The sequence below is a fragment of the Heterocephalus glaber genome, unplaced genomic scaffold (genome assembly GCF_053883595.1).
Source record: "Heterocephalus glaber isolate CG9 unplaced genomic scaffold, H.glaber_assembly_v1.0 deba00001472, whole genome shotgun sequence".
Taxonomy (NCBI): Eukaryota; Metazoa; Chordata; class Mammalia; order Rodentia; family Bathyergidae; genus Heterocephalus; species Heterocephalus glaber.
Window position 1 is genome coordinate 26,567,980 of NW_028258315.1, and position 26,212 is coordinate 26,594,191.

At 47.5% G+C, this 26,212-nt stretch overlaps 1 protein-coding gene across 1 annotated transcript in view; it reads left to right on the top strand.

The window, feature by feature from the left end:
• The window catches only part of Capn9 (calpain 9), a 37,547-nt gene extending 28,399 nt beyond the window's left edge, over positions 1–9,148 (top strand). The window contains exons 15-20 of the mRNA XM_087181885.1: positions 499–563; positions 993–1,061; positions 1,438–1,516; positions 3,363–3,479; positions 5,533–5,591; positions 7,928–9,148. Of these exons, the coding sequence (XP_087038011.1) occupies positions 499–563; positions 993–1,061; positions 1,438–1,516; positions 3,363–3,479; positions 5,533–5,591; positions 7,928–7,954 (416 nt within the window). The 3' untranslated portion in view covers positions 7,955–9,148. The remainder of the gene's footprint in view (positions 1–498; positions 564–992; positions 1,062–1,437; positions 1,517–3,362; positions 3,480–5,532; positions 5,592–7,927) is intronic.
• The last annotated feature ends 17,064 nt before the right edge of the window (positions 9,149–26,212 follow it).

Genomic DNA, 26,212 nt, shown 5'->3' on the forward strand with positions numbered 1-26,212 from the left:
ATCATGTGAACTAATTTACTGGTAATACCCTTCCATCGGTCATTTATATCATTTCTAAATTTTGACATTAGTAACCTTATGATGAAAATCTTCTGTAATTTTTTTTGCTTGGGATTCTAAGGACTAGAATGAATGGATGAACCAGTACTTCCTTTGTCTGTTTTTATGCTTGTTTGTTTGTTTGTTATCTTTCTGTTTGTTTTTGTGGGGTTTTTGTTTGTTTCATTGCTGGGGACTGAACCCAGGGCCTCACATGTGCCAGGCAAACTCTACCACTGAGCTACATCCCAACCTGACATTTGCACTTTTAAGTCTTGTTGCTGTAAATTCTCCTTCTGAAAGGCCATGTCAACTTCTACTCTCAACAGCATCATAAGAGAATGTCCACATTATGACTCTGGGACCTCAGATCTAGCCACACTTCCAGGTTCTCAGCAGAAGAGGGCATAAGTCTGTCTTACCAGGTCAACTGAATTCTGCTTGCATGTGTGATTCCAGAAAAGGATCTCAAATTCAAGAAGCTAAGCCTGATCTCCTGCAAGAACATCATTTCTCTGATGGATGTATCCTTCCAAACAGTTTGCTGTCATGAGGGCCAGGGGTTTCTGTTTGCACACATTCTGAGGATCCCACATGCTCAGCCAATAGGAAGCCTTCAGAGGAAAGACTCAGACACAAGGAGCCCTGGGTGCTAGATCTGGGTCAGAACCAAAGTCCAGGACCATCCAGTGGGGAGAAGGTATCCAAAGAGGCTTAGGAGTCATGCTGGCACTTGGGGCCCTATAGAGTACAATGAATAGTCTGCTTGTGTGTTTTTGCAAACATTTAGGTGGCCCCTCCTCAGCCCACCCCTTCCAATTCCCCTCATCAGAGATGCATCATTAAAGCCACCCCCTGAATCTGTCACTTAGGCCAGACATCAGCCTCCCCCTGGTTTCCAGAGCTAGGGTCCCACAACAAGCTTCGGTTGCTCCCTTAACCCATGTGGCCAGACCAGAGGCAATGGGAAGCTGGACTTCAGTGAATTCCAGATGTTCTGGGACAAGCTGAAGCAGTGGATTGTATGTGACCTGGTGTAGACACCCAAGCCCAGAGCAAAGTGGGGCAAAGGCAGAGGCTGAGGGTGGTACTGGGAGAGGGGAGGGGAGGGGTCGTGGTAGAATCCTGATGCTTAACGGAAAGAAGGCCCTGGGCCATGGCAGTGTGCTAGCCTTGGATGAGTGAAGACTTGAGTTTGATTAGCACTGGAGAGGAGAGACAGACAGACGCAGAGTCAGAGAGAGAAAAACAGAGACAGAGTCAGGGGGCCCAGCCGGACCTTGCTTCTACAGCCTGGAGGTTGAGGGTGGGGTCTCCTCCTGGGCACCTGCCACCCAGTTACTATCGTCCGCATCACCTGCTGGGCATTGTCTCCTCATCGCCTCACTCCCCCCCCAGAACCTGTTCCTCCAGTTTGATGTGGACAAGTCCGGCACTATGTCCTCCTATGAGCTTCGGACTGCACTGAAAGCCGCAGGTAAAGGAAAACCCAGGGTGGTGGTGCTGCCTCCTGGGCCATTTGCCTGCAACCCGAGCAAGTGGCAGGCAGGAGCAGGTCTTATGCCACTGGAAGGTGAGTCTCTGAGTGGCGCTGACACTTCTTAAAGTCACCGTCCCCAGAGCAACATGGCAGGCCTGGCCCCAGAGCTCCCTTGCTCATGCCAGATCCTCATTTTAAATCAGGGTGCATATCAGCAGGAATTTTTAAGAATGAACTTGTTCTCCCCTCACAGGCCTCTCAGCCGCTGGCCAAGTTTTCTGGCCAGCACAGTGATGTATGACTCTTTGGTGGCCCACCACAATGCTTCCAGACCTCTAAGTGCTACTCTGTGGCTGTCATTATCACAACTAGACAGAGCGAGCCTCCCTGTGGTTTGGGCAACCATGCTCCCCTCCACCTACCACCTGTGGCCTGTCCCCAGCTCTGCCAACACCAGGCTCTGAATTCAAACCGGATGACTCAGTTGATGCCCAACTACTTTCCATGAAGGACAGGCTCCCAGTGGCATTTCCACCACTTGGTAGTCACTGGCCAGTAGGCTGGTCTTGGGGGGCTCAGGGTCCTGTGCACCAGCCATGGTTTTGGTGGCTCCTGTGCAGCCTGAGCCCAGTGTACTTTGTAGACAGGGCAGCTACAGCTCATGACATGGTCCTTTCCCAAGGCCCCAGACATCTGGAACACACCCAGGTCATGGCCTGATGGAGACAGAAAATAAGATGCATTATCAAAGTGGAGAATGCCACAGCTGAAGCAGTGCTTGATTCTCCAGAGCAGGAGGAGCGGAGGATGGGATGAAGGGACTCTCAGAGATGAGGGATGTGACCAAATTTTCCATCTTGACTTGAAGAGGGGGATTCCCTACCCCTAAGTCCATGGAGGCAGACGCCAGGACCCTGGCACAGCCACAGCCAGTACCATTGTGCGGGCTCTAGAAACTGTGCTCTGGGACTAACTGGCTGCCTCCTCTGGCTGGAATCTGGAGGAAGAGGCAAGAAGTGTGGACTTTGGATAGTTCTGTGAACACATTGGGCTGGGCACATGGGCTGGGATGGGAGAGGGAAGGAACACAGCTCCTTAGAGAACTGATTAACAATTAGGGACTGGGTGCACCTCAGTGGTAAGTGCCTGCCTAGCATGGGTTCTGTCCCCAGAACCTCAAAACTGAAGTAAAGTAGCATACGATTAGAAATCAAAGCTCTAAACATGGATCTAGAAGGAACTCTGCTGTGAGAAGCTGAAGCCAGAGAAGGGAAGCCACACACACCCCACAGCCAGGGCAGCACCAGAGCTCCAGCAGCCTCCTGGCTGCAGCCTGGTGCCACCTTCCATGGTGCCAGGCAGGAAGGAGCCTGCACAGTGTCCTCATGTGGGCTGCAGTGCCCCTCGGAGACACATTCTAGGCTGAAATGCACCGAGTGATGTTTATGTACCTCAGTATCCAGCTTGGAACCTTCTGGGGCAGGTGCTGGCCAGGGAGAGCTGCTACAGAACCAGTGTGGGACTCAGCTGCCATCCAGTGTTGTCCGCTCAGTGAGGCCTTCTTGAAAGCCAGCCAGACCCCAGGGGTGATGTTGATGGCAAAACCAACACTATGAGCTCCTTAGACACATTATATTCAGATGGCTCCCTCAGTGCTCACGGTTCCCAACACAGACATGCCCCACCCACATCCAGACCAGGGACAAGCCCCTTAGATCAGGAATCTTAGCTCCGTGGAGCAGCCATTGGCTCTTTTAACAGCTTACCCTTGGCCACCTGGGAGCCCTGGCACTGTGGACTCATGGACCAACATGGCAACTCCCAGCCTCCTGTCCCTCCGCAGGCTTCCAGCTGAGCAGCCACCTCCTGCAGTTGGTTGTGCTCAGATACGCGGATGAGGAACTCCAGATGGACTTTGACGACTTCCTCAACTGCCTGGTGCGGCTGGAGAACGCGAGCAGTGAGTGTTGGGGGATGTTGGGGTGGGGGACACCTCAGGGCATGTTCAGTCACCCTCTTCAAGCATATAAGAAACAACCTGAGCTGGGCACTGTGGCACACTGTAATTCCAGCACTCCGGGAGGTTGAGACAGGAAGATCTTAAGTTCCAACCCATCCTGGGAAACTTAGCCAAACTCTCTCAAAATAAAAAAGGGCTAGGGATATAGCTTAGGACAAGGCATGGGCCCTGGGTTCAATCCACAATGTTGGGGAAAAAAACCTGGCAACATACAGCAAAGATAGAACCAGAGGGCCACTATGATCTATGCAGATGAGTGTGCCTGTGGGCAAGGCTGAGGGCAGAGGCGTCTTCCCACAATGCATGTCTCCTGACCCCTGTTCCTCACATAATCAGTCTCTGCAAAGGATGGGGGAGGGGGGATATGTTGTATCAGAGGAAAGGTCCCCTCTTGGGCCAAACCCATTGCATAGTATAGAATCAGAAGAGTCTCAGTGTTCCCACTCCCTTCCTCTGTAAACCAACAAGATTATTATAGCAGGAAGGAAGAAAAGTCATATATGGGTGCTCATCGATGCTATATCCATTATGACACCTACTCCCTGTGGAGGAGGCCAGAAGTGTCCAGGCTTTGATGTGCCAAGTGCAAAAGGACCCAGGTCCCAGGCACCTTGTGCTGAGTCAAATGCTCCGGAGTCTCCATCATGAAAGTCTGGAGTTTTGAACAAAGAGCCCCACGTTCCACTTTGCACATGACCTCCCCAATTGTGCATCTAGTCCTGCCTAGCATTTGCTAAAATCTGCCCAATAGACGGCCTCAAGGCCAGGTCTTCGGTTCACAATGGGACTCCGTCACCCAGGTGACGGACACGGTGATTTCTGACTTGGACTTGTCTCCATTAGCATGAAAGCTGGTGGGGTTGGAGGGCACACTTAGTGAGCATTCAGTAAACATGGTGGCGGCCGGGGAGTCGGGGACAGAAGGCCCTGGATGTCCTTCCAAGAGGCAGAGCTTCTTCAGGTAGTGACAGGTACCCAGGAAGAGGTGATTGCTGAGAGACCTGCCCCAAAGATGACACTCATTACACTCACGGGGTAGTCAGAGCAGACCCTAGGAATCGGAGATTGGGAAACTTCTCTCTTCTTGGCCGATCTTCCCCTTCTCAGCCCTTCACGTCTGATCTTTCCTGGCCCCACTCTGGCTGATCTTCTGGTGGAGGAGAGCCAGGGAAGAGGCCCTCAGGCTTCTGGTATCCTCACAGTGCATCCGCTGGGAAACTTGCCAAGGCTACAGCTTTGCCCCAGTGTGATTTCAACTTTTAACCATAGACATTGTCAACCATGCAATTACATACAGAGAATAGCAGGGTCCCGTGTTCCTCACACCAGTGCTTCACAAACTTCGCTACACATGACAATCCCTCATGGAGCTTGAAAATTGTGGTGATGGAATAGGGATGTAGCTCAGTGGTGAGCACCTGCCTGGCATGTGCCAGGACCTGGGTTCCTTCACACACAGCACCAAAAAAAAAAAAAGTTGTGGTGACCAGGTTACACAGTAGACCAATTAGGTTACACTCTCAGGGCTGGGGATTTATAAAACACTCCACACCGCATCAGGATTTATAAAAACTCCCCAGAAGTTTCCAACACTATTTGTCCAGCCTCAACAATTTTCCCTCCAACACATACTTTTCCCCCTGAATTATTTAGTAACAGATCCCAGAGACTCTATCCTTGCATCTGCAAACATCTCCAGTGGGTAGGCTGGTGACCATGGATTTCAGGGGCTGTGGGACTCCAAAAGGTTAAAACAGGGAAATTTTGGATGCTGGAGCTCACCTGCCACCACATAGGGTAGGTGACAGCACGAGCTGCTACTCCCAAGGCCACCGTCCTGCTGCAGCAATTGAAGTCCCTTCTGTTGGCCCAGTCCTCAAGCTGTGCCCAACCATCCCTGGTTCCCACCAGAGGGAGCAGCTCCCCCACAAGTGGCCTTCCACTTGCTGAAGAGACAGTCTCCACAGTGACACCTTTCTGTCTCTCCCCTCAGGGGTGTTCCAGGCCCTCAGTACGAAGACCAAGGACTTCATCTACCTCAACATAAATGAGGTATGGCCCCTGCAGTTGCTTCTCCAAGAGTGTCACTGAATTCAGTATCAGCGAGGGCCACATTCAGTGCAGGGGTGACAATATGGTAGCTATTTCTGAGGTGCCGTTCACTTGGCTTAGTGATTACGTCCATTGCTAAGTGACAGTAGAATCCCCATGTGCAGAGTTGCAAACTGAAGCACAGGGATATGGACCACCTTGAATGGAGGAGTGAACACACCACCTTCTTGATTGGCTCCTCTGCCTGCCTCCTAGCTCAAGATCTGTCCACTCTCCCTCATGCAGGTCATCCTGTGACTTCCATGGTGTGTGTGTGTGTGTGTGTGTGTGTGTGTGTGTGTGTGTATACACCTCAAAGCCCTGAGAAACACAAGACTTAGCCCATTGCAGGAGCTGTCCCAGGGATGACAGGGCCTGGGTGTGTAGATGGGTTTCTGCAGCATGCAGAGAACATCCAGGGTTTCATGTTGACCCTCTCCTGGCTGCGGGCCATGGGCCTTGCCCAGGGCAGCTTGTTAGAATGCAGAGCACAGGTCCTTTCCAGCCTTGCTGCATTAGAATCTCACTTCCAGGGACCCTGTGATTCCTGCCTACATGAAGTCTGAGGACTGTGGTCGATGTTCTCCCGGCCAAAGGCTGATGAGAACTATGGGATGCTTTCTTTCAATTTTTCACAATTTTTCTTTCTCTCTTTTCCACTCACTTTGTGTCTCTCTGTTCCATTTTGCTGTCTCTCTGGTGGGACCATAGTGAGCCAGGCCACCAGCGCCCCCTCCCTGTCTTCTGCACCCACACTGCCATCATAAGCTCATCCCCAGCCTCAGAAGCCCCAGTCTGGGGATCAGATAACACTTTACTGACTGTTCTAAGACTGACAGGTGTAGTGGGATGCAAAACCTTCCTCTTCTGTCCTTTGCACTCCAATTTGGATTGATATCCTGCTCTGTGCCTCAGTTTCACTATCTGCAGAAAGAAATAGAGGCATTGATCTTACATCAAAAGATTGATTCATAATATCATAGAAATGGTGATCATTATGTTGGCTCACTATTGGTTTTTCCATATGTGTCTCTTGGATCCCTGGATACATTATAGCTTCTCTGAGAATAGAAGCAGAATGTTCGCTTTTCTTCAGTATTCTCTTCCAACTTTAGCACATAGGACACATGCAGTAAATATAACTCCGCTGATCCATTCAGATTCAAGAAGCACCCCAGGATTCCAAAGAGAGACACGTGTCCTCAAACTGTTCTCTCATGAAAATGGGGGGCTAGAGGCCCACCTTCATCTCTTGCTTCCTGCTGAATCTTGCCACTAGTTGGCACAAGGAAAGCGTGCGTTGCTTTTGTTCTTGGTGGGAGGGAAAGTGGCAGCTGGGTGACATTGGCCAAAGGTCCTAGAGATCCTGAAATGTGCAGGAAACAGTCCACCGTCAGGGGCAAGGTGTCCCTGCCAACTCCAGTGTCCACAGGTGGGAGCTAGACCGTGCTCCTGCCTCGCCCATGTTACCATTCTGAGCAGCGGAAAACTCTTTTCATCTTCCTCTAAGCCTGCTGTACAACTCTGGCTGCCCATTAGCCTCACCTGGGTGATGTTAAAACCCATGCCTCAGCCGAGGCCCCAGACCAACTAAATTGGAGTTTCTGAGAGCTCCTGGAGCAATGGGAGTCAATTTAGGGCTGATACTGCACCTGCAGTCCCTCTGCTCGAAGAACCTGTGAGTCTTCATTGCCTTGATTCTACTCAGGCCCTGCCCAGGAAAGAAGGCAGGGAGGGGAGAGAGAACATCCCACATAACCCTACTCCCCAGGTCATCATGCTGTGATCTGCAAGCCTGGCAGGAAGAAGAAGTGGGATGGACTTGGATGGGGAAAAGAGGAGAGGAGAGGGGATGAGAGGAACTTCACACACATCCCCGGGAGCTCTCATATATAGACCACATGCCTGGACCCTGCTTCCTTCACAGCAGCCTTGCAGTGCCAGAGTTACCTCTCCCCCCAGGCACAGGGGCTCCTCACCAAGGAGAAAGGCTCCTCACACTGCCCAGCCATTGTACCTTGGCGAGGGATCCCCTCACCCAACAGAGAGAGAGAGAGCACATGCTACCATCCCTCTCTCACTGTCTGTGCTTGATGTAAGATAAATTGCAAAGGACCTTTAGAGAACTTAAAATGCTGAGAATTTGTTAATTTTTTAAGTTTGGCTTCATATGGAGGCAGAAGTCCAACTTTGCAGGCAAAATGATCAAATGGCCAGAGCTCCCATTGTCATTAGCAAACTGGGGCCATTCCTGATGCTGGAGAGATAAGCCCTTATCTTTTTCTCTTTATTTCCAGTTCATCAATTTGACAATGAATATCTGAGTGGCCTGGCAGGGATGCAGCCTGTCCAGCTGTGTCTTGATTTTGGAACCATGAACCTCAGAGCTGCTCTGGTGGAGAGCATCATGCTCAGCTCCTCCTGGAGCATCTCCCTGCTTCTCCCAGCTGCCACCCTCTCCATCTCCATCTGAAGAATGAAACAGATTTGGCCTCATTCTCTGATCTTGTGAAAGCTCACTCTGTGAAATCACTGTCTTAAGGGGGTGGACTGTACATGGTTAGTGTCTTCTCACTCCACTTACCCTCCTCGCTCCCTTTCATAATTCTGCAAAATTCTAGCACCCAAATCTAGGCTTCCATGTGGCATTCATCATAGTGCTCAGATGTCCTTTATAAAACAGTGTTCTCCAACACATGTGAGGGAAGGGGATGGGATGAGTGGAAGGGTGTGAGAGTGTGAGGTCATAACTGAGCGTTTCTGCATCACATACGTGTTTCGTTAATTGAGGAGCAGTCAGACAATCTCAACATCCTCATAAGAGAGGAGCAACAGGGAAAGCTCTGCACCCTTTGCTGGGATAGATTCTGTCCAGGCATTTTCATGACCAAAGCCTGGGGGTCAGAAAAGCCAAGTGTTATGCATTCTTTTGGGGGAGTCCAGAGTCTTTTATTCCTCTCCCCAATGAGGGAAGAAGCCTCATTATAGCTCCCAAACATGGAACAGAAAATTACTACTAAGCTGGCAAAATGGGATACTGGTTCAACAAGTTCATGGTCCCACTTTTTTACTGGTGTACTGGCAGCAGAAGAGGGAGAAAATGGGGGGCCCAGTGTCCCAAGAGGGAATGGGGAGAATGGTTGTGGGAAATTCAAGTCAGAACCCTGTACCCTCCTCATAACAAAGAATGCTTGTGCCTGACCGCAGAGTCACATTTATGAAGCAAAACTGGATATAGCTGAAAAAAACACAAAACAATAATTGTAGTTAGAGAGCTTAATACCCTGCTTTTAATTATTAAGAGAACAACTAGACAGAAAATCAATAAAAGAAGATTTGAACAACCCTATCAACCAACTTTACTAACATTTGTAGAACACTCTGCCCCAAAATAATGAATACACATTTTTTTTTCAAAAGGACATGGAACAATCTCCAAGTTAGACCATATACTAGGCTGTAATATATTTAAAATAATTTAAATCATTTAAAATATGTTCTACAGCCACAAATGAATTAAATAATAGAAAAAGGAAGAAATTTGAGTAAGCGTCCATTTTTAAAAGAAATTAACATATTTTTATTTTTTAAAAGCCCATGGCAGCCTGAGAGTGTGCCTCAGCAGCACCACACCTGCCTGGCAAGTGCAAGGTCCGGAGTTCAATTCCCAGAACAGGGTGGTGGAGGGAAGGCCATGGGTTAAAGGGGAAAAAAATCATAGTTGAAATCAGAAATATTTTTAGCTGAACATAACAAAGATACAGCACATCAAAATGAGCAGAACAGGGCCAAATAGGACTTAGAAAAGTAAAAAGCTCTCAATCAATAATTTAAGCTTCCAGCTTAAGAAGAGAAAGAGAGAGAGAGAGAGACAGAGACAGAGATGGGATGGGGGGATTAAACTCAAGAAGGCATAAGGAAAAGAAATGAAGCTCAGAGCAGAAATCAGCTAACTAGAAAACAGAACAGTAGAAAAAAGCTAGGAAATAAAAAGTTGGCTCTTAGAAAGATCAACAAAATTGATAAACGTTTAACTAACTCAACTAAGAATAAACAGAGAAGACACAAATTGGCAAAATCAAGAATGTAAGAGAGCATCACTGGTGACTCCACAGAAATTTGAAGAATAAGTGAATATTATGAACAACTTTATGCCGACACATTTGACAACTCAGATGAAATGGAAAAATGTTTAGAAAGAAAGAAATTAGCAAAACTGACTTGAGGAAACTGAAAATCCTGATTCAGATAAAGAAATTCAAACAATAGTTTTTAAATCGTCTCATGAAGAAATGCCCATGTCCAGATAACTGATGAATTCTGTGCCATATTTACCAAGCTTACATGACTCCTTTAAAGTATAGATGAAGAGGGAAGACTGTCCAATATATCCTATAAGGATAGTATTGCCCTAGCAAAGACACAACAAAACCACCAACCAGTGTCTGCACATTGCAATAATTCTTAACAAAATGTTACCAAACCAAATCCAGAATCATGTAAAAAAAAAAAAAGAAAATTACACACCATGGAGCCAGGCATGATGGTGCACACCTGAAATCCCAGCACTGAGGCTGAGGCAAGAGGATCGCTGTGAGTTGGAGACTAGCATGGACTACATAGCAAGTTCAAGGCCAGCCTGAGCTACATAGTGAGGTCCTGCCTCAAAAAAACCAGAAAACGGGCCTGGGATTTAGCTCAGTGGCACCTCGCCTGCCTCGCAAGTGCAAGGTCCTGAGTTTGATCCCTGGTACAAAGAAAAAAAAAAAAAACAGAAAAAAAAAATTACACACCATGACCAAATAAAATTTATCCCAGGAATGCAAGGTTTGTTTAACATCCAAAAATCAATGATTACAACATATGAATGATGGATAAAACTGATTGCAGAAAAAGTGCCTCAAAAAATCAACACCATTCATGATTAAAACTTTTTTAAAAACTAAGAAGTGAAGGAAACTTTCTTGACTTTATTAAGGGCTTCTATGAAAAACCTACATGTGGCATCAAACTTAACAGTAAAAGATAGAGAATAGATTGGGAATAAGGCAGAGATATCAGTGCTCACCATATTAGTCACGAAAAGCAAGGAAATGCAAATAGCTTGGGAAAGAAACAGTAAGTTTGTCTTTACTCACAAGTGGCATGAGTCTATATGCAGAAAATCCTAAAGATACTACAAAGAAAGTGCAAGACAAAACATAGGTACATAAAGAACCAAGAACACTTTTTCCTACAAAACTTACTATAATCAAAAGACTTTGTTTTGGCATAAGAAAAAGCATGTAGATAAACTGAACATGCCAGAAATAAACTTATTTTTATGGTAAGTTGATTGTTTACAAAAGTGTTGAGTTAACTCAATGGAGGAGAAGACAGACTTTAACAAATGGTGCTGGAACAACTGGATGTTTATGTAACCATAAACAAAAAAGAGGAAAAAAAGGACTTAGACAGTTATGTCACATTATACATAATAATCATATATTGTACCAAAATGTAAGAGCTAAAACTATCGATATTCTAGAATAAAGCATAGGAGTACATCCTTGTGACCTTGGATTAGGCAAAGATTTCTTGTATGTAACATCAAAACATGATTCATAAAAGAAAAATTTGGTAAATTATACTTCATTGAAATTAAAACATTTACTTTTGTTTTTCAAAAAGTGTCATTTATAGAAAGAAAAAGAAAAGCCACAGATTGGAGAAAATATCCACAAATTGAATGTCTGGTAAATGATTTGTACACAGAATACATAAGTACTTAGACTCAATAAGAAGACAAACTCAATATTTTAAATGGGCAAACATTTAAACAGATACTTCTTCAAAGAAGATATGTAAATAGCTAATAAATACATGGAAAGATGCTTTATATCATTAGTCATTAGAGAAACACACATACACACGTGTATTGAAACCCTCAAGGAATGCCAAGGCGTAAAAAGAGGATTGGTGAGAAAAAGGAAACCTCGTCCTTGCTGGATGAATGCAAAATGATGCAGCCATGTGGAAATACAGTCTAGCGGGTCCTTCAAAAGTTATATAGTAGGTATATAAATTAACAATTCCACGTCTATTTCTCTGCCCTAGAAAAAATGACAATTACATACATACACATTACACAAAGATTTGTATATGAGTATTTACAGCATTATTTATAAAGACAAAAACTGAAAATCATTCATTGAATAACACATGGATAAACAAACTCTTTCAATGGAATTATTTCACAGTAAAAAAAAAGCAAACTACTGATAAATGCTAATCCAGCTTACATAAGACTCCCAGTAAAGACAAATCTATAAACACAATAAAGTAGATCACCGGTGGCATGGAGGCTGGATGCGTGATGAGGGGACTTCTTGGGCTGATAAAAATGCCCTAAGATGGGGTAGCAGACATGGCATCACAAGTCCATAAATTTACTGAAAAGCATTTGTTTGTATACTTAAAATATCAATCAGCTATTAATACAAAGTACATGATCTGTGAAATAAGACAGAAATGAGAAATAAAGAGAGACAATATTGCATCAATCAGATTCTGCCTTTGCAACTAGTTTTAGTTAAATTGGTCAACATGAAATCTATGATGTGGGATTTTTCTTAATTTTAAGAATAATTGCTCTTTTCACCCATCTTTTATGGGATGCGAGCTCATGTTTTGGGCCACATCCAGCAACTTAACAAAGTGCAGCGTGAGCTGAGCGTGGTACTGTCTAAGGAGACTGATTGGCCTGTTATGTTCCATCTTCTACCATAGACACCAGCTTGGTTGAGTGTGAGGTTCGGTCCCTAAATGCAGGACTGATGTTCAAAATATGACAACATTGTGGTCACAGGTAGAGCTGCTCTGTCCAGGGAATTCAGCTTCAATTGCCTATGTAGACTTGAAGGGAACATTTTAATTGGTAAATTGAGAGTGTTTTCCTTGACTGACAGCATTTGACAGACCCACGTGACCTAGGGAAGGCCAGGGAAGGCCTGAGGCCTGCCCAGCTCTTCATCTAAGGTGAGGAAGAAGTGGGACTTTTCAGAAAATGACAGTGGAAACAAACATAGATGCCTTTTGATTTCATCCTATTCACTGGAAATATCAGTTGCACCTTGTAAGTAGCTCATTTAATACTCTGACAATCTGAACTGGTTGGTGTTCTCATCCCCAAGAAACAGATTGTTTAAACCCCAGACTGAGGGTTGGGCAGTGTGGCACACACCTGTAATTCCAACACTCTGTGATGCTGAGGCAGGAAAATTCCAAGTTTGAGCTTAGTATGGGCATCTTAACAAATTAGTGAGAACTTGTCTCAAAATAAAAAAATTAAAAAGGGATGGAGATGTAGCTCAGTGTGAAAGCCCTGAGTTCAATCTCCAGTACGAAATAGAAGAACAAAGAAAGAAAGGAAAGGATGGAGAGAGGGAAGAAGGAGGGAAGGAAAGAAGGAAGGAAGGGCCCAAACTGAGGCCTGAGGAGCTCACCAAGAACAATGTGAGATGTTCATCTTGGGTGGAGAAGCAGGAGTCTCTCAATCTTGAGAAGTTATAATGCCTTTAAGTAACCTGAAAATCATTCTAAGAACGCCATAAGTGACTGATGACACTTCTTTAAAAAATTTCCTCCTCTACTTTCATTTTGAAGCAGTGGGCTCCCCGGTGGGAGGTGTCTCGCTCCTGGTGGAGGAGTATCCACACCACACTGCCCGGGGTCTCCTCCCAAGGAGCAGCTGACACATATCCATCTGAACATCTATGTTAGTTACTTTTCTCTCATTGCTGAGACAAAATACTCGACACCCAAAGTTAAAGGGGGAAAGGTTTATTTGGCTTACAGTTCGTAGATGTTTCAGTCTGTAATCGGCCAGCTTGAAGGCAGGGTGGCAGAGGGGCAATAGTTCATAGCAGCAGAAGACAGAAAAAGCAACAAGGGAAGCAGGAGGGCGTTTCAGAGGAGAAACAGTTCAAGGCACAAGGTAGCAACAGCAACAAAAGGGATTTTAACAGGGTCTTTCTGCCCCTTTTATCTTATTCAGACGATTTAGGGTGGATAGCACTCAGGCCCTTAATCCTAGTGCCCTCGGGCCTACCCCCACCGTGAGTCAATCACACACCCTAGATTCAGCCACCTCTGGAAAAGCTTGAGGCTTTAGGGGGACATCTAAACACAAGCCATGACAACATCCAACCTCAGCCTGCACAGTGGAGGATAGTGATATTTGTGTGTGACACAAATGTGTTCGTTGCTCTGGGTCCTCAGTGAAGGGCACTGGGAAGGAGGCCACTCCCTGAGCAGGTGACAAAGAGCAGGGCAGACTGTGGGCCATCGCAAAGAGCAGTCAGACACCCCTCTCGCCCTGTTGTCAGCTCCCTGTCCCCAACATCTCTCCCACAGGATGGCTCCCAGGCCCTGAATTCCTAACAGCCCTGTGGTCATGTGTAAAGAGAAGCTCCCAAGAGGCAGTGGAAATCAGTCCCTAAAGTTCCTGGGGCAAATCCCTGGGGCCTGGCATCAGAACCAGCCATCTTCATCTGAGACTCCAGGCAGCCCTGGCTCCTCTCTGCTGTGCTGGGCAGAGCTTCTGGGTACACTGGGGTCCGGAGCTTTGGGAAGACAGTATGTGACCTGGTGGGCAGGGTAATGAGGCCACTGGTGCCAGCCCAGCTCAGTGCCCAGGGTTCTCTGTGGAGACAAAGACCCATTCTACCAGGAGCCAGGATGGCCTGCCAAGGCCTGGGTGAAGACTGCCTGTCCCCACAGCTGTGACTCAGCAGCAGGCTGTGCCTGTTTCTGATGCTGCCTGGGCCATTTTCCAGTCCCACTGGGCCTCTCTGAAAGGAGGAAGGGAAGAGGAGGGAGGGTGAAAGACTCACCCTGGTACCCTAACAACACTGCACTGAAAGAATGTAGCCCATGATGTTCCTGACTACCAAGTTCCCCAGTTCATTGTCAGTAGGATTCTGCTGAGAGGAAGCCACCCTCTCTCCAAGGAAAGGGACAAACCACAGTCAGGCCAGAACCACAGGGAGCAAATGCAAGATCGCATGATGGAAGTAGTGTTGGATCTAGAAATATGAGCCCTGGATTAGTCTGTAATCTACCCCCAGAGAGCTGTAGGACCTCAACTATCTCTGCACAGTCCTGTGGCTCCTCCTCAATCTGGAGCTTGAAGACCAGGTTAAGAGAGAATCATTTCTGGTCTAATTAGATGATGGAGGCACCTGGAGGAGGGAGCTGAGAATCCACCCCCTCCCCTGACAGCTCAGGGTCTACGAAGTGAGTGGCTGTCCAGGGGACCTTCTCAAGGCCACACCGGACCTGGTTTTGAGGAGTCTCTGAACTCCCCTCCCTCCCATCACAGCTCTCTGGCCCCATGTAACAGTAAATCTTGATTGTCAGTGTGACTGGGCTCCAAGATTCCTGTAGAGGTGATTGGATTGTGAGAGCACTAACTTGTCAGTGGATTCACCCACTGCCGAGTTCATAGTGGAATGGGCTCTTAGGAGGTAGACCTGGTTGGAGGAAGTGGGTGACATGACCTTAGGGACTATATCTGATCCTTGGTTCCTTCCTCTCAGGCTCTTCCCCCCCTTCTCTCTGCTTCCTGGCTGCCATGAGTTTAGCAGCTTTCCTTCACCTTTCCCTCCCACCATAATGTTTGTGCCTTGGAGCCAGCTGACCACGCACTGAAACCATGAGCCAAAATAAAATTCTTTCCCTTTAAGTTGTGAGTGTCAGGTAGTTTGTCTAAGCAACAGAAAGCTGACCAGTACACACTGCCATGCTATGAAGTCACAGGAATTGTTCACCCATGTAGGTTTAGCTTCCTCTCTTGTCCCTCAAAATCTACCTTCTAGATTCTGAAGAAAGCTGCCCACTACCTGGATGCTCCCACCACCACTTTTCAGCACAGAAGCAGCCACCTAAAGTGGGGACAGCAGCGGTAGAGTCCCTGTGAGGGCTTCAGCATCATCATATACCATGGCTGCCCCCTGCCCATCTCACTGGCACAACCTCCTGCCTTTGTTGGACCTTGCCAGGTGGTGTTCCTCCTCTCGCAAACCTCTTGGCTAATATTCTCCAGGATTCAGTCCTCATTTCTATGCTGCTTCATCCAAGCCCCAGTCCCTACGAGGCCTCCAGGCTCCCTGCCTCCTGCACCTGCCCTGGCACCCATCTCCATGGGATCTTTCCAGACACCTCAGCCTCTGTGTGCTACAGACATCAAAGGCTCTCTCAGCCAGCAGTGTTGTTACTGCATGACCTGCAGCTTAAGGTTTCCTTGTGACTCCAGCACAAGAGCTGGCCTGAGTCTGCTCACCTCTTAGCACAGTTGCTGCCCTTCAGGATGCAGCCCAGAGCTAGACGCACAGGCCTCATGTGGCTCCTCCCCAAGTCCTGGCTTCCACCCTCACAGGGCTCCCTTGAAGACTGGGGAAAACTCAGTGCAGGGGACAAGAACAAGTCACCTCCATGTGTCCCACGAGAGATGCCCAATTACTGTCTGGGACAAAATCATGAATGAGAGGACTCTGGGTCTAGGGTGTGACCTCTGACCCCTCTGACCTCCGGCACAGTCGGGTCAGGCTTGTTCTCCGTAGCCTTGGGCAGCTCCACTCACTCAGCATCCCTTGTGACATGTGAAAGGACCTCTCTGCTCAGAGCATGTAGTGGCCTGATGCTGTCCAGGCAGGAAAATCGAGCCTGTAGGGTACCCTTCAGTGAGCAGCACTATGGGAGAAATTCTCCACAGAAAACAGGGCAAACTGTTTCCAAGCAAGAGTCCAAGAGTGCTCCCAGAAATACCTGCTGTACTCAATTATTACGACTCTGACGATCACCCAACTATTTTCAGTTGGCAGAAGTCCCTGGAAACGTCAGAAAATGTGAGGGTTAGAGTCCCACGGATCTTTCACCATGTTCACTTTATCTGTCTATCATCTCACTTGTTAGAAATGTAGAGTCAACCCGTTCTTTACAAGCCGATCATGTTTGGGGCTTGGAATAGGCCCTTGTGTGTGCATGGACAGAACTTCCCTTGGCCGAAATCCCACAGTTGGGTGTCTCTTGGGATGGTGCATCACATCCCAACACTCCACAGTCTCAGTTCAGCTCTATTGTCCTATCCAGGCCTTGGTAGTTCTAAAAACACCCTACTGCATTCTAAACAACTTTTATATTTTTGTGATATATTTATTTATTCTGTTTATTACAAAGAATTTGCCTTAAAAATATAAAGAAGGGGTTTAAAAAGCATCGCTAATGTCATTCAGTAAATTTTAAATTTTTAAAACTTATTTTACTGTGGTAAACTATGCATAGGAAAATTTACCACTTTAACCATTTTCTAAGTGTTTTACTCAGTGGTTTTAAGTGCATTCTCACTATTGTGCGATCATCACTGCTACCCATTGACAGGAGGTTTGATCATCTCATGAGAAACCCAGCAACCTTTAAACAATAACTTCCCTGTCCCTCCTCCTATGGCCCACTTCCTGTCTCTATGAATTTGCCTATTCTAGGTGCCTCATATAACTGGAATAATACAATATTTGTCCCCTTGTATTTGGCTTATTTCACTTAGGGTGATGTTTTTGAGGTGTGGCCATGTTATAGCAGATCCATACTTCCCTTTTATGGCAGTCTGATGTTCTACTATACAGAGAGACCACATTTTCTTTAGTCACTCAGTTGAACAATTGGGTTATCTCCACCTTTTGGTGATTATGAATAATCCTGCTGTAAACATGTGAAAGGCTTCTGTGTGGACATCTGTTTTCACTTCCTGGGTAGCTACCTGGGAGTAGAATGGCTGGGTCATATGGTGAGACTCTGTGTGTAAGTGTTTGAGGAACGGTCAGACTCTTCCAAAGTGGCTCCACCATCTCACACTCCCCCCAGCAATGCACCAGGCTCTGATTTCCTTGTGCCTTTACTGATACTACCGTTATTTTCCTTTTTTTCCCCCAGATCATAGTCATCCTAATGAGTATGAAGTAGTATATGACTGTGGTTTAGATTTGCATTTCCCTAATGATGATAAGCATATTTTCATGTGCCTATAATCCATTTGTAGATTTTCTTTGAAGGAATGTCTATGAAAGTCCTTGGTCTATGTTTTAATCGTGTTGTTTGTGTTTTGCTGTTGAGTTGTAGTTCTTACTGTATTCTGGATAATAATCTCTTTCATTATATGACTTAAAACTGAATTCTCTGAGTTGTCCTTCTATTCTCTTGATAATGCTCTTTGATGCATAAATGTTTGTAATTTGGTGAAGTCTTATTTGTCTAATTTGTTCTTTTGTGGCCTGTAGTTTGGTGTCATAACCAAAAAATCTTTGCCAAAATTAGTTTATGAAGATTTCTCCCCTGTGTGTTCTTCTTTATGTTTTATAATTTTAACCATGAACTTTAGGTCTTTGATCCGTTTTTGAGTTAATTTTTGCATATGGAGTTAAGTAAGGGTTCAGTTTCATTCTTTTATGTCTGGGTATCCCATTTCCCAGCACTAGTTGCTGAAAAGACTGTCCTTTCCCCCACTAAAGAGCCTTGGCACCTTGTCAAAATCAATTAACCATATACGTGAGGCTTTATTTCTGGTTCTCTGGTCAATTCCATTGTTCTATATTTCTGTCTCAATGCCAATCTCACACTGTTCTGATTATTGTAGCTTTGTAGTAAGTTTTAAAATCAGGAAATGCACTTTCTTCTCAAGTATTTCCAGTGAGAAATATGTCCTCATCCTTGTTTTTGTTCCTTTGCATACAATATACCTTTTTCATTAGCTTTTTAAAAAAACATTTTAGCTTCATCACTGGCAGTGGGCAATGTGATTGGGATGGATACACCTTGGTGTCTCTGGGACTCGGTGTCCATTGAGTTTCTTGGATTTGTGAATTTACAGCTTTTGTTAAATTTGGAAAATGTTCAGTCTTTGTCCTTTCAAATACTTTCGTTCCTCCACTACTGCTTTCTGATTTGGGCAGTAATATACATAGGAGACCACTCAAAATTATTCCAGAGTTTATATATTCTCTTCATTTATTTTTCAGTCTTTTTCCTGTCTGTTTTATTAGATATTTCCTTCTTCTATCTTTAAGTTTACCAATTTTTTTCTCTACTATTGACTTCGCCTTTAATCCCATCCTGTGTGTTTTTCATCTAAGCTGTTGCAGTTTTCATCTCCCAGAGTTCAGTTGGGTTTGTCCCTCCATCCTGTCCATGCCTCTCCATCACATGTTCCATCTTCAGCTTCCTATGCACACAGAAAATGTTTGTAAAAGCTGTTTTTATGTCCTTGTCTGCTAAATCGATTCTGTGTCCATTCTGGGTCAGCTCCATTTAAAACACTCCATTGTGTTCTGAAAAACTGATTGATTTTTCTCCTCATTATGGGTTTTATTTTCCTGCTTCTTTGTGTGAGTGGGAATTTTTTATTGATTACCAGACATTATGAGTTTTACTTTGGTTGCTAGATATTTTTATATTCCTATCAACATTTTTGAGCTTGCCTGGACATCATTATCTAAAATCAGTTTGATCTTTTATCTTGATTTTAAATTTTGTTAGGTGGGACCATAGCTGATTTAATTTAGGATTAATTTTACCCACTAATGGGCTCACCCAGAACACCCAGTATCACTTGCCTATTTTAAGGTCTGTAGTCTCTTAATTATCTCTAAAATACCTTTTCAGGTAATGCTGTTCCATTTTCTGGATTCAGTCATGAACATCTTTAGAAACTACTCTTAGGCCTAACATAGTTCACTCTCTGAGTCCCCCAAAATTCATATCATGAATGGCTTTCCTGCACTGTCCTCCACACTAGCCACCTGCCCCAGGCACAACTGCACTGTGGTGGCTCCCATTCCAAACTCTGCTTAGAAAGAAAGGCGCAGGGCTCTGGAGGCTTAGCGCCTTCCCATCCCCTTAGTCACAGAGCTTTACCTTTCCAGACTAAAAATGTTCCTAAAAGAAACCAAACCACAGGCACCTATGGTGTTTTTATTGCCATAGTGCTGAAAGAAATATGCAGAGATTTATTGAGGCGCACACAGAAATTGGAGCAATCTATATAAGTGCTGTGTGTGAAATCACTCAGAAGGGAGCAAAGACATCAAGCGTCTACTGAGTAATGGAAAATGAAGTGTGGATTTTGAGAGCCTCTCACCAAATGAGATCATGTTCCTGGAAGGACCTGGGCTAGGGTGAAAGAGGTTGCCCTCTTTCCTCCTCTGCATCCAGGGCATAATAAGGCCAAGGCCAACCAGTCTTCACCAAGTGTGTGGAGTTGGCCCCGCATTTCACTCTCCAAGAGGGGGAGAAAGATGTGTAGGACATGTATGTCTCTGTCTGCCTCTCTCTTCACTTCCTTGTGTCTCGTGTCTGGACACCACCCTGGCTGTGCCAATGAGCATATGGCTGGGACAGATACCCTTCTGTCTTGTTTCCTCACTCCACAAATCCAGGATGGCTAACGCTGTCCTTGAGAAAGAGTGGGAAAAGCATGGGGAGGAAATGCTAGCTCATGCCTCCGCCACCTTCTGGGACAGAGGGCCAGCCAGCCCCAGTGCGGGGAGGGGGCAGGCAAGGACAGCAGGCCCATGGCCGGGGTGGAGAGGCAGTGAGAATGGTGCTGCTGAGGAAGCTGGGACAGGCTGTGGGTCCCGTTTCAGGCTGAGTCATTCACAGATGCCAATGTCAAAACGTGCTGACAGAAAATGGGATTCAAATCTGAAGATCGGAAGGCACCAGTTCAGATAAGCCATTTAGAAACTGAGATTTCCCAGGAGAATGAGTGTAAAAAGGGAGCATGTTGGGGACGGGCCACGAAGCGGTGTGATGCTGGGGCACAGAAGGAAGAGGGCATTTAGAAATAATGAAGTGCAGACACTCTCTGGGAAGAATGAGAAGCCCAGAGGCCCAGGGCCTGGCTAGAGAAGGAGAAGGGTGGGAAGCTGAATCTGTGCTGTTCCCACCTCCATTTTCAGAGCCCAAGGCTAGCCCCTTGGCCCAGCCCTTCCCTGCACCTGGCTGCAGAAACTTCTAGAAGTATAGTCAACCTCGGGGGCTTCAAGAAAGGAGGCTGAGCCAAGGTCACAGGCAGGAGGTGGACTGGCCAACAGGTAAGCCTCACAGAGAAGTGAGTCCACAGCAGAACGACACAGAGGTCCCCAAGGATGAGACAGCTCCACTCACAGGGCCTGGACCATAGGGCCATGGGACCAGGCAGGGGCTTTCGAAGCAGTGTGCTAGAGGCCTGTGCTCCATGGGCCTGGGAGGGTTGGTGCACATGCATGCTGTCCTCGCTCATTTGTCCTGGCCCCAGATCTCTGAGGCTACCTCCCTGTCATTTCTGAGGTCAGATGGGGACGGGTTTTGGGTGGGCCACGGGACTAGGGTGGAGGGGGTGCATACCTTTGGATTGTTCTCTGGGTTTTGGTCACCACCTTGGGAATGCGGTGGGCTCACCTGCAGAGGACAATGGAGACATCCAGCTGGTCACCCTGATTCCCAGGGCCAACTGGCCACAGACCTGTGCACAAGTCTGAGATGAGAAGGTCCTGCTGCAACCCTCAGTCCTGATCACAGACAGGAGCTTGACAGGCACCTATTGTGCCCAGCTGTGGGATTCTGGGGCTAAGAGGCAGTAGATGGCTGATAGGATATCTGAACAGGAAGACGGCAGCATTTTTCCAGTTTACATTAGGGTGGAGGGGATAACAAAAGAATGAAAAAGAGAAGCGACCCAGAACTGAACGAGCTGGGGCCATGGCGAGTAGAAAGGCCAGTGTTACTGATGACGAGGGTAGTTTGCGGCTGGAGTAGGCCTGGGTGCACTGGGAAAGCCTCTTGTTCATCTGCACAGAGGAAACATGGTCTCTGTCCCAAGAGAGTGGGTGCAGTGGAGGGAGCTGTGGGGGCAGCTGTCACTATCTGTCTGCTGGCAGGACCGGACAGCAGTTCTCACAGCCTTCCTTTCTCCATCTGCCTGGGGACTCAGGCCTTCTGGGTAGGGGGCCCTTCCTTGGGAGATGTAAGCCTCCCTCTATTTTATCCTAGGCCTCACCTATCTGTCTAAGAGCCCAGCTGGGCCTGCCTCCACTCATGGTGGAGTGACCCAGACTCCTGGGGAGGTAGCTCAGTGTCAGGCGGGACACTGACACAGCAAGCTTGTCTGGCACCTCCACCAAGTCCCCAAGACAGCAGGCTTCACACTCAGAGGCCTCACCTGCATCAGGCCATGGGTCCTGAGGAAACCCCTAAGGAGACAGTAGGTATTTTTATGACCCAGACTGTAGCTAGAACTAATCCCACTGACCTAGGTCATCAGGCCCACTGAATTCACTGGGAAACAATCAAGAAATGCTATTTTTCTCTCTGACCATTGGCTTCAACTACACAAACTACCTACACCAATCCCCCAACCCTGGGCAGCATCTCTGTTTCCCAAGGCAGGGTTTCTCAGGGGTCATGCCTCGTTTTCTGGCTGTATGTCCAGTGCTGGCCACTGCTTCTGAGTGTCCCCTTATCTGGGGGAGACCACCCACCTGTGAGCTCCAGGTGGCAAAGCAGGGCCCCTCTAGCCCTGCTCCTCATACTGTCCTGCCATAGATGCTATCCTAGGACATTTCAGCAGCCAGGCCACAAGTCAGATGCCCACCGCAAGCTGGATACTATTCACAGTTCAGGCAGCTCTGCTTGGTATTGTGACTTTGTCATTAAGACCCTAGAGAGAAGAGACCGTTGTCTGTGTTGATTTTTATTAAAGTTGAATTGAGAAAAATTTTTAAAATAGCCATGTGAGTCACCAGTCAGTTTCAGAGCCGACAGCAGCTTACTGAGCAGAAACCAGGCAGGCTTTGGGCACGGGACATCTGGCAAAGGGTACCTGTGGGGTCCTGGGCATTGGTCTGGGCTTTTGACTTGCACTTTCTGTGTAGGACAAATTTTGATGTAGCGAAGCCTCAAGAAACTTTCCAAACTGTGGGTTCAAAGGCCCCATAACTTCAGGACAAGAAAACACCTCAGTTCTGCCTCAGGCTGCCTCAGTGTGAGCCTGCCCTTGCCTGTTTCCAGTCTCACTCCTCAGTCCTCTTCCCACCTGACATCACAGAGCTGTGTGTTTTACCCAGATGAGGGGCAGGGAACAGAAACATTAAGCAGTGGTCCTTGGCAATTACTAATAAGAAGCACTTAGAAGCAGAAACTGCCGTGGGCAATTGGAGCAATTAGCTGGTACTTGTGCACTTGTGCCCTGACAGGATGTAACCAGGGTGGGAAGGGGCTTTTGGAAGTGGGTACTCGTGGAACAGCGTGTTCTCCTAAATGGCTTGCAGAGTGGTGGAGGCTGGAGTCCCACAGGACCTGGGACATTGGGAGTGAGGAAAGAGGGGAACACTATCCAGAAGCACAGGGCTGAGGCGCCCACAGGTCACAGACTGCTGGGATCAGCACTGGCTACCTGGGAAGCAGCGGATGCCAATGAGTGGTGCTTCGTGAAATCGCTGTTCTTTCTGCCTCCCTTGGGGCCTGAGCCTTGCCATCTGTCCACAGCCAACAGAAGGAAGAAAGTTGGGGGATGGGGAGAGAAAGGGGATGAAGAAAGAATTAAGATGTGTTAGTACATGTACTGATCTCCGTGAGAAATGTGATCGTTATGGACTGGAAATGTGTACTAATAAAAAATAAAAATTGAGAAAAAAAAAAAAAAGAAAGTCAAGGGCCAAGCTGAGCAGGACTGGGGAGCAGAGGCTGGACCTAGGAGCCACACCAGCACTAGGCCACCAGGGCTTCTCAGCCCTGTCTCTGTCCACACCCGGCTTTGGCACAGCCAGCCTCGGAGGAAGATCTGGGGAACCTTCAACTGGAGGCTGGGAGGGTGGAAGGATTCAAGCATGACCCAGAGCCAAGCACCTGACATCCTCTCCTGAGTCAGGCCCTGGGGTGGGGGTGGAGGTGTCACAGGAACAGAAAGACAGGGGCAGCTGACTCCCTGCAGGGAGCCACCTGGCAAGGTGGCACGTGGGACAAAACAGATGGCAGGGCACAGCAAGGGCCTGAAAATGGGATCGGAGTCCCAGAAGGGCATCATGCCCTCGTGAGGAGATGGCTGCCTTGGGGACAGAGGCAAGGACCAGGGACAAGAATATGGCTGGCTGCATGGGAGTCCTTTGGCTCTCCAGCATGACAGCTACCCTCTGCCTCTTCTCTTGCTGCCTCCTTCAGTCTTTGTGTACCTGCTAATCAAGCAGTGGCCGTTGGTTTACCCCATGCCAGTGCTATGTCAACAGCCATCTTACTGGCCTTCTCAGCAGCCCTATGGGGTCCCTCTGCCCTCTGGAGAAGGTTCCAGAAAATACCACATCACACAGCTCCCTCCTGTCCATGTTCATTAAGAGGCTCTAGGGGAGACAGGAGGTATGAGAGCTGAGGACCAGGGACCACGTTGGCCTCCAGGGGAATGGAGCCAGGTGTGGTGGGCACAGGCTGAGCCCAGGTGGAGCTCAGCTCTGAGATTCAGGATCCCGAGCACCTCCTCACCACCAAGCAATCAGCACTGCCCTTTAGAAACCCCATTACAAAGACTGCAGATGCTTCAGAGGGCTCCACCTCTTTCTCCAACAACAAAAGTCGCCTCACTCCTCAAGGCCCCATGGTCCTCCTAGGCCAGCAACAGGTGTGACAAAGGGAATTGGTCTCCTGGGAAAAGGATCTCTGCTCTCCCCTAAAACAGAGAAGAGTCAACCCCTGTGGTCAGACACACATGTGGCGAGCAGCAAAGTCACAGCCACTCATCTGAGCACATGGTCCCTGGGAAGGCCTTGGGTTTGGCAGTCAGCCCTGTCTACCCCTCCTCTATGCCTCTGTAGCCCCCCTGCCCCACCGCCCACACTCCACCGCCTTGCTTACCACACATGGCCTGCCACTGTGTGCCTTTGTACATTCAGCCTGGGCTCTTCTGTTTCTCTGATAGGAAAATGGAGAGAACAATGGTCTCCATGTTCCACCGGGGCAAGAGCTGTGAAGGTCCAGTGGAGATCCCATGGCTGTCTGCAGAAAAAGCTGCTCACAAGTCATCTTCTCACCCGGGGCCATGGCATATGATTCTCTGAGGTCTGTATTTATTCTCCTGGCTCCATTCCCAAAGGTTAGGGTGGGCCTCAAGGCAGAGCTGCCCTTTGCTGGGGCCCTCCTGTCACATTAATCTGAGGACTCATGGGAGTGGTGGGTTGGAAAGGAACGTGTCCCCTCAAGGCTTTTGGCGGCTCCTACAGGAGAGAGGAGGAAATGCCCAGGAGCACAGCCCTGGGCCTGCCAGGAAGGGCAGGTTCACTTCCTGGGGCCCGTGAGAAGCCCCTTCTCATCTCTAATGCTGACCCCACCCCATCAGGCTGGTACCCCTGGTTTGGCTTTCAGTCTTCCGTGACATCCTGCAATCCCCCACACAGAGCTGTGCACGAGTTTAAAGGAGGGACAGCTGGGCTTTAGGGAAGTAACAGAGCTCTGCGCAATGCTGGCCAGCAGAAAATGATGTGAGCTGCACACATAAGGTGAAATTTTCGGATAACTACATTTAAAAACATTTAAACAAGTAAAATTGATCTTGATAATCCATTTTCTTTTAAATCATGTAATCAATAAAACAAAATTATCCATGAAATACCTGTGTGTGTGTGTGTGTAGTCTTCGAAATCCAGTGTACATCTCACAATTAGGGCACGTTTCCATTAGGGGCCCCACCCCAAGCACTCAGTAGCCACCTGGGGCCAGTGACTGCTCTTGGGGACAACTGGATGCTTCTTCAAGGCTGCTCCAGGCCTGGGGCTGCTGCTGAGCAGGAACAGGGCAGTGGAAGCAACCCCAGCACTTTCCCTGCCCAGGGCTCATCAGTCTTTAAATTGCCCATGAAATCTTCACCAAGTCAGATGTGAAGCCTCATGTGGAAAAGAGATCAAATTAGCGCTCTCCAAAGGGGGCAGACCTGCTGCCAGATGCCAGATGGCAGCAGCCACCCCTCCCCACTTGCAGCAACCAGAAATGTCCCCCAACACTGCCAGATAGCCCCAGGGAGGGACAACCTTCCTAGGGCTAAGCCACGGCTGTGTCCCATTTCTGCCAACACTTGGCATCATCTAGCTCTCTGGCCTTTTTTCTCTGATTACCATTATTTTTAGCACCTTTTCATATGCTGCAGTTTTCAGGATTTTCTGAGGTCGCTGGCCCTTTGGTTAATTTACAGGAGTGCCCTCTGTGTCCTTGATATTTGTCCTTCACAGAGGTGACAACTATCCTCTCCTGTCCCTTCAGCCCACCAGCTCCCTTATAGTGTGCCTCACTTTTTAGGTTGTCAGATTCAACATCCTGCCTTACAACTTGTCCTGTGGAGTTTCACGGAAGCCCTTCCTCGTCCTGTCACTCACTGGGTCTCGCCTCTGCTGGCTTCACACTATCACCATTACAATTCGGCTTTAAACCCTACAGACCCTCCCTCTTCTGTGCAGGGGGCGGCGGGGAGGAATCCACGTTTATATTCCTCCACATACTGAGTCCACACACTAAGGAATCTTTCTCTCCCCATT